Source organism: Eleutherodactylus coqui, chromosome 1 (assembly GCF_035609145.1).
Source record: "Eleutherodactylus coqui strain aEleCoq1 chromosome 1, aEleCoq1.hap1, whole genome shotgun sequence".
In the NCBI taxonomy this organism is placed as follows: Eukaryota; Metazoa; Chordata; class Amphibia; order Anura; family Eleutherodactylidae; genus Eleutherodactylus; species Eleutherodactylus coqui.
In genome coordinates this window covers 193573623-193586393 of record NC_089837.1, presented here as the reverse complement: position 1 = coordinate 193586393, position 12771 = coordinate 193573623, and the positions used below count along the sequence as shown (strand labels likewise).

At 45.6% G+C, this 12771-nt stretch overlaps 1 protein-coding gene across 1 annotated transcript in view; it reads right to left on the bottom strand.

Annotated features, from left to right (window-relative positions):
* Positions 1-12771, bottom strand: part of CYB5R4 (cytochrome b5 reductase 4) — a 138260-nt gene that overhangs the window by 34517 nt on the left and 90972 nt on the right. Inside the window, exon 10 of the mRNA XM_066605006.1 lies at positions 48-170. Coding sequence (XP_066461103.1) covers positions 48-170 — 123 coding nt within the window. The remainder of the gene's footprint in view (positions 1-47; positions 171-12771) is intronic.

Genomic DNA, 12771 nt, shown 5'->3' with positions numbered 1-12771 from the left:
AAAGCAGTTCTACCGTGAACAGCTGTACAAATATTTTTTACACCAACCTCTTTGAGACTTTTTGATAAAAGAGTTATTTCCCTTCAATGATTCTCCCAGGTTCTTCCAGTTCTTTTGATCTTCTTTCTGCAGAGTCACTTCTATTTTTCCAGTACAACCAGCTGTAAAGACTAGATAAAATGTACTGTGTCAATGTATACAATTGAAGATAACAGTGCTGCTATGGATAACTAGATCATGACGCATTCAGAAATGCCCACGCATTGTTATATTTTCCAAGTCTTTTTATAATAGCAAATCAGAACTTCTTTTTTTTTTTGCATAACACTGTATTAGCACAAAGCTCCAAAAAGCTTTGGAAAAACAATGTGATCTCTCTCACTAAGGCCTCCTGCAGACGGCCGGGTTGGATCCCGCTGCAAGAATTCTCGCAGCGGGATGCGAGCTGTGCCCCTGCAGTGACCTGCGGCTCACAGGCGTCTCGCTCTGCTTTGTGCCGGCTGCTGCCAAGCCGGCACATGCACAGTGCAGAGCTGGCGTGTCACTAGTGACGTTTCTGTGCGGGCCTCTGCGAGAGTTTTCAGGTGGTCAAATGGCAGCTGTCTGCATAGGATTGCATTATCTAATGCAATCCTATGGCAGCGGGCACGGGCGGAAATTCTGCCATGTGCATTCAGCCTACGGTAACTCTGTAAATTTAAATCACAAATCATGCAGACAAAATGTGAGTCTGTACTCTTAATGCATACCTGAGTTTTCAGAATTATCTGCCGGTGTGTACATGAGGAATAACACTGTATCTGACTTGTATTCTCCATTTATCACCTCAGCTCTGTAGGCTGTATATCCAATTTTCAGTTTTCTCTGCGCTCGTGGGAGGCGTTTTCCATCATACGGTCTTCTACCCACTTTGCACAGGGAAAACGGCAAATTCTGATCCCTGTCTGTTAACCCCCCACCACTACCCCCAAGAACATTAGAGAAGTACTGAGCAGTAAAGATCTAAATAACAGTAAATAACTCACCATTATCTCTAACAGTACACCTGTGTGTGTTTTTGTTTTTCTTACTCTCCTTCCCTTTTTTCTCTATAGACTTCTATGGACAGCATGAGTTATCACCATCCTTCACTTCCTGTTCTTCCTCTTGTTATCTCTATAACTAGAGATAACATAACCGGATAACACACAGTAGGCAAGAGTTCATCTTTGGTTGTGTTTATTAATTAGCTGGTAAGTACATTCAGATGAGGAGAGTGATCAGAGGAAAATCAAGCCATTAGTAGGGCTCACTGGGGAATCTGAAGTGTATACCATGACCTATAGAAGCTGCAGAAGCAAAACAGTGCAAGTTTCTTTGCCTCATATCTCCTGCATCATCAGTTTTATGGTACTTCTCAACTGTAAATAGTTTTACCAAATTCTCATCAGCCTTTGCTGCTAAACACTAACCTTGGCCCATACTACCGTGTTTCCCCAAAAATAAGAGCTTGCTTAAATTAGTTTTTGACCCAAAAGAGGCACCAAGTCTTATTTTAGGTCTTATTAAACTTAGCTAGCAGGCGCGGTCCGGAGCTCCAGCATGCTTGCTTGCAGTCCTCAGCTACCACCAGAAGATTGCTTCCTGGTTACTGGATTCATAAATCCCACTTCCAGGAAGCGATGGCTCTGATTGGTTCTCAAGCGCTACTCAGCCAATCAATGCCAATCAGCACTCGAGAACCAATCACAACCATCATGATGTTGAGGCGGGATTCATGACTTGGCCAATCAATGCCGCAGCTCAGTCAATTCATAAATCCCGCCTCCACAACGTGATGGCTGTAATTGGTTCATTGACCGCTGCTAAGTCAATCAATGCAGCGGTCAAAGAACCAATCACAGCCATCTCTTCCTGGAGGCAGGATTTATGAATCCCGTAACCAGGAAGTAATTACTGCCAGCAGCTGAGGACTGCAAGCAAGTGCGCCACAGCTCCGGAGACTAGTAGGAGGGACCCAGACCACACCTGCTAGTTAATGTATTGCTTTTCTTCATATGTAATGCAGCTAGGGCTTATTTTCGGGGTAGGGTTTATATTTCAAGGACCCACACCCGTTCCCCTAAAAAAGAAAAAAAAAGTCCCCATAAATCAGGGTAGGTTTTATTTTCGGTGAGATATGGTATTAACAGTAATAGGATGAGGAGTCTTTAAGTACAAAATCTTCTGAAGGCTTGAAAAGGATTTGTTAGCAAGTTAATAAATGCCACGCTTTAAAAAGAAACTGGAGGAGTTTACATTTCATACACTATTTAAAAAAAATCAATTGGCGTAAAATGTGCCAAATTTATGAAAAGGCATGTGACTCAATAAATTTGACGAATCTTCGGTTGTCTTTGCACAAGAAACTGAAAGCTAGGAAAGAGTGCCTCAAATGTTTGAAATCTATCGCTTGCAAATTTGTCAAACCTAAATGGTCACTAAATTTTTACACCACTAGCGCTTATGTAGTAGTCAATGTGATGAATTGCAAATCAATTTATATACCTAAAATAACATTTTTGTGCTGAAAAATTCCTTTTAAGTGCTGACCCCTGGTACTCTCACTTTTTCTCAAACTTGCTGTCCACTGCCTGTTATCACATAATGTCCATCTCTTGTAACAGAGATAAAAGACAACAGTAAATGGAGGAGGTGGGATGACTCATGCTGCTTGTAGAACTCTATAGAAAGGAAAGGGGAGTGAGCTGCTGAAGGGAGAAAGAATCACTCAGATGCACTTGCAGCACATAGTAATCGATTGCTTACTGTGTTATCGCTACTGGAATCACAACACTGCTCAGTACTTCTGTAGTACCCTAAATGTTGATGCTATTCCTCTTTATATAGATTATGGACATTCAGGGAACAGAATCCACAGTTTTACTTGTGTGCAGGGTACAGAACACAGCATAGTAGCTTATCATGTAAAGTTATGGTTATGTACATTTTAATATGGTTTCAAAAAATGTAATATAAAAGAGTAAACACAAAATATTTTTTGTTAATTTCTTTCTTTGCATAAAGTGTTTAAAGACAATTTGAATAGCAGCGTAAACCTGGCCAACGACTGAACGATTAATTCACTTATAGTTTGTCATTCATTTTATGCAAGCATAAAATCATTAATTGTTTGCCAGTTGCCGCACATAAAAGGTTAATCATTGAGTCGTTCACAAACCATTCCTAGACATTTCCAGACTCCTGTGACAGACCCAGGAAGGACTAAACAAGCTGAACAAGAACATTCGGAAAACAGTTCAATTATCTGTGTGTGTAAATGAAAGCAAATGATTCGTTCACTCATTCTAATGATAAGTTGCTCTGTGTAAAAACACCGAGGCTACCTACACACAGCCAAGTGCGATATTGGGCCGTGAAACTCGTCCCAATATCGCGCTTGTGAACATGCAGTGTCCCTGGAGATTGAATGGCTGTGATTAGTTCATCCAATCACTGCAATCTCGTGCTGGAGGCGGGGTATTCAAGACCCATTACCAGGAAGAGAATGCTCTCTCAACGCTGAGGATGACAAAGAAGACTGCCGGAGCGCTGCATTGCAGCACGAGTAACTCAGACGCCACCTGCTAAGTCAGTATTATGTGTGCCCCCCCCCGAAAATAAGACACTGTGCCTTTTTGGGGGCAAAAATGATTATATAACACTGTCTTATTTTGGGGGAAACACAATAATAATAGGATTGTAAGAAGCTATGCATATTTATAAGTAAGGTGTCGCTTAACTTTGTTCTTTATTTGAAAACTATAAATACTAATGCCTGTTAGATCAATAAAGGAATTTCAGTGGATTACACCAATGCTGTGTGGTCGGTAATTCTTCAAGCAGTTCGAACATGTAAAACTAATTTGGAAAAAAAGGCTAACACCTATGCAAATAAGGGAGGTGGAATAAATCCTCCACAGTGCCACCTGCTTGAAGGCAGCATTCCTTCAAGCCAAAGTCAGACTTTTTATACAAGCCTTTTATACAAGCCATTGGAACAAGGCTTGTATAAAGTCTAACTTTGACTTGAAGGAATGCTGCCTTTCAATAGGTGGCGCTGTGGAGGATTTATTCCATCTCCCTTATTTGCATATTACCCAGAGGAGCGTGCATGGCCATTTGAGTCTCCTCACTTAGTTTATAGTATATAGTTGCTCTCCCTAAGGAGAAAAGATAGTGTTTCTGACTAACACCTATGTGGCAAGGTTGGTGCAGATCGGTCCAGTCGTTGGCAGTTGTGTTTGTATTCTTATCTTTTTTGAATATGTCGAGAACAGTAGGCCCTAAAGAGCTTAAGACGACAAAGTGTCAGCTCTACGTACAAATTATGCTGTATTTGCTTTATAGACAGGACATCACATAGCACAGAAGACGCATTTCTACTGACAAGCGGTCTTGATCACATTAAATATGGACCATTACTTCAATTGGTCGTGAGATCAAAATTCATGCTACATGCTTATACACTTTTCCATCCAGTAGTAATTATTATACATGCAATTCTAAAACTGTAATATAGTACTATGTTTCCAAAAAATATATTTATGTCAGTCAGTCTGCTGTGTTGTGCAGCAGACACACCTATTGTGGAGAGTGGGTTATCTGTTTAGTTAGTGGGTGGTAATTGGTAAGGACTCCCAGCTGATGGCTTGGAATGTTTTTAAATCTATGTGCTTGTCTGAGTGCATCAGATGTGATCAAGACCGCTTGTTGGTAGAAACAAGTCTTCTGCGTTATGCGATGTCCTGTCTATAAAGGAAATAAAGCATATTTTTACATAGAGCTGACACTCTGTCATGTTTGATGCCTACAATTGCCACTCAAGACGTACGGCTGTGTTTAATGCTCTGTACATAAATGCACACATGACCCTGGATTCTCCCATTATAGAGGAGGTGAGCTGACCATTTCTTTTCTTTTTACTCTAAAGAGCTAAAACCTGGTCTAAAATCTTCCAAAGTGCCCGATTTACCTATATGACAAATTTGGTGCAGATTGGTCCAGGTGTTTGGCTGTTGAGTTTGTATTCCAATTTTTATTTCTGTTTTTTTTGTGAATATGTTGAGAATGGTAGGTCCTAGAGAGCTATAACCTGATGTAAAACCTTCAGAAGCGCCTAATTTACTTATGTGGCAAATTTAATATAAATTGGTCCAGTTGCTTGGCTGTGCATAAAGAACAGACAACAGAAACACATTTTCAAACTATTAACGACCATTTGTCCATCCAATTTGTATGTGTGTGACATGCAAGTTACATGCAGAGCCTGACAGCACCAGTTTGTCAGTTACCTGCTCTTAGCTCCGCCCCCTGATCACATGACAGTGACGTCATCACAGGTCCTTTATCCTCCTTCTGCAGTGAATGCGGAATTATGGGCGGACTACATCCCCCACAAACCCCTGCGGCCTCAGTTGCTATACATACAGCAGTACTCACTCTGGCAGCTTGTACCTGCTTGTGAGACATCTGAACACCAGATTGTGGAGACTCCAATAAATGACACCTCACAAATGTCCACATACATAGCTGGAAATGCATATTGACCAACAACATTGATACATAGTCCTTCCCCACTATCTTCACATCTCCTGAACGTGATATCATGTCATCTCAAATGCTAATGCAGACAACATAAGTCCAGGCTTCATCTAATGGTGAACCGTTGTCCAGTGTTGGAACAAACCATCGCTGTCGTGCAAACATGTCACTACAAAGCGTTCAACACCCCCGTGAAGCTAATGCAGCTTGTATAGTACGTTAGGCTGAAGGTAGACAATGTCCATCCAGTTCAGCCTGTTTCCACCCCCCCTTGTTGATCAGAGGAAGGCAAAAAAAAACAAACCAATGAGCCAAAGCCAATTAGCCACCTTCCCGACTCCATAATAGCAGTCAAAATAATCCCTGGATCAACGTTTGAAAGTTCCTACCTGACTCTAAGACCCAGATTAATAACCTCGCTGGTTATTTCAAGTCTATATCCTGTAATATTGTATTGCTCAAGAAAGGCATCTACTCATCTGTTAAACTCCTCTATGGATTTTGCCATCACCACGTCCTCAGGCAGAATTCCACAATCTCACTGCTCTTACAGTAAAGAACTCCCTTCTATGTTGGTGGTGAAACCTTCATTCCTCTAGGAATAGAGGATGCCCTCTTGTTACCATCACAGTCCTGGGTATAAACAGATCATGGCAGAGATCCTTGTATTGTCCCCTCATGTATTTATACATAGTTATTTGGTCACCCCTTAACCGTCTTTTTTCCAGGGTGAATAATCCCAATTTTGATAGCCTCTCTGGGTATTCCAGTCTTCCCATACCGTTTGTTAATTTAGTTGCCCTTCTTTGGAACCCCTCAAGCACTGCAACATCTTTCCTGAGCAGAAGTGTACACAGTATTCCATGTGAAGCCTGACAAGTGCCCTATATAGTGGAAGAATAATGTTCTCGCCCCTTGCCCCTATACCTCTTTTAACCCTTTCCAATCCCTTTATTTTTTCTCATCCACTCTACCCAGCTCCAAATAAATTGGAGCTGGGGAGAATGGATGAGAAAAAATAACTTCTTCCTTCACCCTCCTGATCTGACAGAGTTCAGGAGGGTGCCAGTGGTCACATCACCATCGGGGAAATGCGGAAGTAATCTCCCTTCAGCCTCCCGACTCGGCGATCATGTGACAGCTGGAGTCAGGTGGCACCCGGCGGTCACATGATCACCGGGTAGAATGCGGAAGTAATACTCCCTTCAGCCTCCTGGCTCGGTGATCATGTGATAGCTGAGGTCAGGTGACACCTGGCAGTCACATGATCGCCGGGTGGAGTCTCTGTGCATTGCATAGCGCTAATTGAGCCTTCTCCTCGGGGGGGGGGGGGTCCTCGATGAGGACCAATGCCTGTCCCACAGCTCCGATGTCGGAGGAAAATGATGATGTTGGGGCACGCCCGACATTGGAAAGGGTTAATGCACCCCAAGACTTTATTTACTTTTGCAGCGGCTGATTGGCATTGATTGCTCCAGTTAAGCCTACAGTCAACTAGTATTCCCAGGTCTTTTTTCATAACACTTTTCCGTAGCAGTACCCCATTTAGTGTATATTGGTGACATTAGTTTCTCCTGCCCATGTGCATAACCTTACATTTATCGATGTTGACCTTAGTTTCCCATTTTTCTACCTAAGCCCTCAGCTTATCTAGGTCCATTTGCAGCCGTACATTGTTCTCCTTTGTATTAATTATCTTGTATAATTTCATACTGTCTGCAAATATTGATATTTTACTGTGCAGTCCCTCTATTAGGTCATTGATAAATATATTGAACAGAATGGGGCCTAATACTGAGCCCTGTGGCATCCGCTAGCAACGGTGGCCCAACCAGAGTACGAACCATTTACTACCACCCTCTGTATTCTATCTGAGTGAGTTCTTTACCCAGATACACACATTTTCGCCCAATCCGAGCTGTCTCATTTTATATATCAGCCTATTATGCGGCACGGTGTCAGATGCTTTAGAGAAATCCGGATATACGAGATCAATAGACTCTCCCAGGTCCAGCCTAGAACGTTCTTCATTCTAAAAGCTGATCAATTTGGTCTGCCATGATCAACCCCTCATGAACCCATGCTGATCAGGGGTTATACCTTTGTTTTCCTTGAGGTATTCCAGGATGGCATCTCTCAGAAACCCCACAAATATTTTTCCAATTATTGAAGTGAAACTTACCAGCCTGTAGTTACCAGGCTCCCTTCCGGACCCCTTTTTGTATATTGGAAGCCCATTGGCAACATGCCAACCCAGTGGTGCAACCCCCGGTTTCAATAGTGTCCCTAAATAAAGGAAAGACAGGAATTAGGTCCTACCTGTTAATTCCTTTTCTTGAAGTCATCCTGACAGCATACACCTGGAGGTTGTCCGCTGGACACCTGTTGGGACAGGAAGCGGAAAAACACAAAAGGTAACTCCCACCACCGGCTCACCAGTGTGTACCAAATAACTACAGTGACCCGGCTTTGCTTAACCAATCATTTTTAATACAGAAATCATAGTACAATACGTTACTTCACGTAAAAATAACTCAAGGGGAGGGAAAAGCCCCTATGCTGTCAGGATGACTTCAAGAAAAGGAATTAACAGGTAGGACCTAATTCCTGTCTTCCCCTCGTCATCCTGACAGCATACACCTGGAGAAGTGCCAACAACCAAGGGCTTTAGGGAGGGACCACTGCCTGTAGCACCTTCCGCCCAAAGGCCATATCACGTCTGGCCCCCAGGTCCAGGCGATAGTGTTTAGTGAAGGTATGAGTGCTCGACCATGTGGCGGCTCTGCTGATCTGGTCGGTTGTCGCCTGGGCTCTCTCCGCCCAGGAACAGGCGACCGCCCTAGTGGAATGGGCTCTAATGTCGCCCGGGAGTGGGATCCCCTGGGATCTGTACGCCTCTTCTATGGCCCTCCTGACCCAACGCGCTAAGGAGTCCTTAGTAGCGGCCCCTCCTCTGCGTGGACCCTGAAATTGAATAAAGAGGTTGTTAGACTTCCTGAAGGAATGTGTGACCTCCAAATACTTCAGGACTGCTCGTCTAACATCTAGATTATGGAACCTCTGTTCCGTGGTGTTACAGGGTTCCTGGCAGAAGGAGGGAAGTACTATTCGCTGTTCTCTGTGAAAACTTTCGGTTGGAAAAAGGGGTCAGGCCTGAACTCTATTTTATCTGGGAAGGTGGTCATGTACGGGGGCCTAATAGAGAGGGATTGGATCTTCTCGATCCGTCTGGCGGATGTGATGGCAACTAGTAAAGTGACCTTATAGGAGAGGATCTTAACTGATAGATCTTCCAGGGGCTCAAAGGGGTGTGCGCAGAGGGCCTGTAAAACTAGGTTCAGGTCCCATGGGGGCATGGTTTCCCTTACAAAGGGGTGGAGTCTAACTGCCCCTTTAAGATATTTCTTAATTAGCCTATGGTCGCCTAAGGGGGAGTCAAAGAACGCTCCAAGGGCAGCCACCTGGACCTTAAGGGTACTAGGTCTTAGTCCCATATCTAATCCATCCTATAGGAACTCCAATATCTTGTTAATGTCAGGCTGTTGGAGGTCATGAATACTATGCCCCAACCACCTAGAGAAGGTATCCCACCCCCTAGTGTATATATTTCTGGTGGATTTTTTGAGGATCTCACATAAAGTAGTGGTCACCCTCCCTGATAGGCCCTGGCTCAGGTATTTTACCCGCTCAGCTTCCAGGCCGCCAGTCTGAACTGTCGGACCTTTAGGCATATCAGGGGACCCTGCTGAAGGAGATCGTCTCTCTGCGGCAGATGTAGAGGATCCTGTGTCGAGAGAGCGGCCAGGAGCGGGAACCAGGGTCTCTTGGGCCAGAATGGGGCCACCAGGATAACGGAGCCCTTAGATTCTGTGTCCTTGGAAGGGCAGGGAACAGAGCCTGTTCTTCGAAGCGTTATCCCCTGTCCAGGCCTTAACCCAGACGGCCCTCCTGGCTGTGTTTGAGAGGGCTGCTGAATGGGCCCCGAACCTCACCGACTCCATAGAGGCGTCTGCCAGAAAGCCGGTTGCCTGCTGGAGGAGGGGAAGGCAGTTGGAGATGTCTTCCCTAGAGCCCCTCTGAGAAATCAGCATGTGAAGTTGGTCCAACCAGACCGTCATAGATCTCGCCACAGATGTGGCCGTGATGTTGGCTTTAACGGTCAGGGCCGCAGTCTCCCAGGCCTTTTTCATCGCAGAATCCACTCTGGTATCTAGTGGATCCCGCAGTTGGGAAATGTCCTCAAAGGGGAGGGCTGCTTTCTTTGAGACCCTGGCAACCGCCAGATCCACCTTAGGGACGGTTTCCATGAACTCGATATCTTCTGGTGTGAGGACCATCCGATCCTTAAATTCTTTGGACAGGAAGAATTTTTGTTCTCCCTGCTTCCACTCTGTCAGGATCAGCTGTTTTAAGATGTCATTAACCGGGAATGACGGTTTTGGCTGCGGTAGGAGCCCCCGGAACAGGCTATCCTGAAAGGATGGCTGCTGCGGCACCTCTTCCTCCACCTGCATGGTGCGTCGGACGGCGGTTAACAGCTGACCCAGGTCCGCCGATGAAAAGAAGTACTTCCTTACATCCTCCATAGGCGGCATGGATTCTGAGGGAGAATCTTCTAGGAGTCCTTTCTCAGAGTCCGACTCTTCCATTCGTGTCCGCCTCACCCTTTTCGTGGGGGGCGGAAGAGAAAGAGATGAGAGAGAGGCTTCAATCTCCTCGCGGATCATGGATCGGATGTCCGACATGCCAGAGGAGCCCTCTTCACGGACCACTTTCTCCGTACAGTCCGCACATAGTGGCTTGGTGTGGCCCTCTTCTAGCCGCCGCAAGCAAACCGGACATTTGCGCACTTGCTTTTTGGCCTCTCTAACCTTTTGCACATCTCTGTCCTAAGAGACGGAGACAGCAAAAGGAACTTCCAGCACTTTGATACTTGTTTTCTCCTTCCTCCCCCCGGTACAAGACCCAAAGGAGGTCTACTCACCAGCAGGCTGCTCTCAGCGTCCTCTCTGGCTGACATCTTCAGTAAGGTGCAGACAGGAGACATGCAGGGGAATCCAGCCTTTAAATTTTCAAATTTGGCGCCGACACGCCCCCTTTAAGCGAGGCCCACCCCCCCGTGACACAGCCGCGCTGACGTCACGCCGACGCGCCGGACCCGGGGGATACGCCGCATACACAGGGACGCCGCTGACTAGGAGACACACATGGAGCCGCTGCCACACGCACGCCGACCGGACCGGCACCCGAGCGCCTCTATCAACGCTGGCATACCTCTGCCTTGATGTGCTGGATTCCTGCTGGAGATGCCGGCGTTCCAAGCCCTCCAGGTACCGGGGCTGCTTCTGCCAGTACGACTACCCTCTGGGCAGCGTACTGGGGGAGGTTTTCAACAGGGGAAGCAGTACTGGGTAGATCCTGCGGGTGAGGGTCCCCTCGTAGGGTCTCTCCCGCGCAAGCCCTGCCAGCCTGAACAGAGAGTCGTCCCCCCACGGGCGGACAGGCTGCATGGGAGTCTTCTTTTTTCCTTGTTCACCTCCAGCATACACCTGGAGGCTCCGCTTGGACTGTCCTGTAGGGACAGGAAGACACTGGTGAGTCGGTGGTGGGAGTTACCTTTTGTGTTTTTCCGCTTCCTGTCTCAACAGGTGTCCAGCGGACAACCTCCAGGTGTATGCTGTCAGGATGACGAGGGGAAAACCGGTCTGTCTATCACGTCACTTACTTTCCTTAGAACTCTTGGGTGTATTCCATCTGGGCTGGCAATTTGTCTCCCTTCCACATACACACCTTTGCAGAGATTTAAATAAATATAGGTTATACTGAAATATTTTCTATAAAACTATGTATCTATTTGCTCAGCTCTTCCAGTTCCATAACATGCTGTCTGCAGAATGGACTACATTTTTGCCATGGCAGGTTTCCTTTAGGGCTTATTCAGACGACCATATATCGGCCGGGTATTTACGCCGGCCAATATACGGCGTCTCTCTCTGCAGGGGGAGGAGGCTGGAAGAGCCGGGAGCAGTGCTCTGAGCTCCAGCCCCCTCTCTGCCTCCTCTCCACCCCCTCTCTGCCCCTCTGCACTATTTGCAATGAGAGGTGGTGGGGCAGGGGCGGGGCTAAGTTATGGGAATTAGATCTGCCCCTGTCCCACCTCCCCTCATTGGAAATAGTACAGAGGGGTGGAGAGGAGGTGGAGAGGGGTAGAGAGGAGGTGAAGAGAGGGTTGGAGCTCAGAGCACTGCTCCCGCCTCTTCCAGTCTCCCACCCCTGCAGAGAGGGACACCGTATATCAGCTGGCGTGAATATGCGGCCAATATACGGTCGTCTGAATAAGCCCTTAAGCTGCAGACACGTAGTACAAGATAATAGTAAGTTTCAAAAGGCAATTAAAATTTTACAATGGTAAAATTGTCAAATGGTGCTTAAAAAATCCATTTCCATTACTTACTTTTACTGCCCTTTGAGTCATATAACTATGATCACACAAAAAATAAATAAATACAAGTAGAGCTTGTAGAGAAAACCAACAATATTAAACAAACAATTGAATGAAAAGTGAATTTGTTTTCCTGTACAGTAGTCACTGAAGCAGGAGATTCTGTGCTGTTGCTGCTTTGTTATTTTGGGCCTTGGGCTTTTGGGGTTATTAGGGCTAGCAGTCTTTTGAAGCACCACATGCATCATAGATAGCCACTTCAGCTAACCTCATCTAAACTTAGATAGCTAGCTACAGGTTAGGTTGGTAGCTAATTTAGCACCTGTGACAACTATCGGAGACTAACCCTACCTATACCTAGATAGCTAGCCATAGTACAGAGCAGTAGAGGTTCGCCCCGTGTGGGCATCTCATAGGCTATATTGAGCCATTTTTGGTGTCCATTTCTCATGACCAGTTCTGTTTCTGAAACCAATTTTGGTTCCTGATGAGTCATACATGACGAAACACGTAGAACTTGTTATATAAAACGATATAACTCTATGTGGCAACCGGCATATTTCTATTGCAGCATCATAGATGGAGAACTATCACTGATGGGCGCGCTCTACAGTGACTTAAACTGACACACGTTTATCACTCTAATACTAATCCAAATACACAGGACCGCTTGGCCCTGGGCGGGTCCATTGTGTATTTTTGGACATTTCTTCAATACTGGCTTGTAGCCTAATTTGGAGAAGTAGATTTGTTTGTGGTCTTTTCAT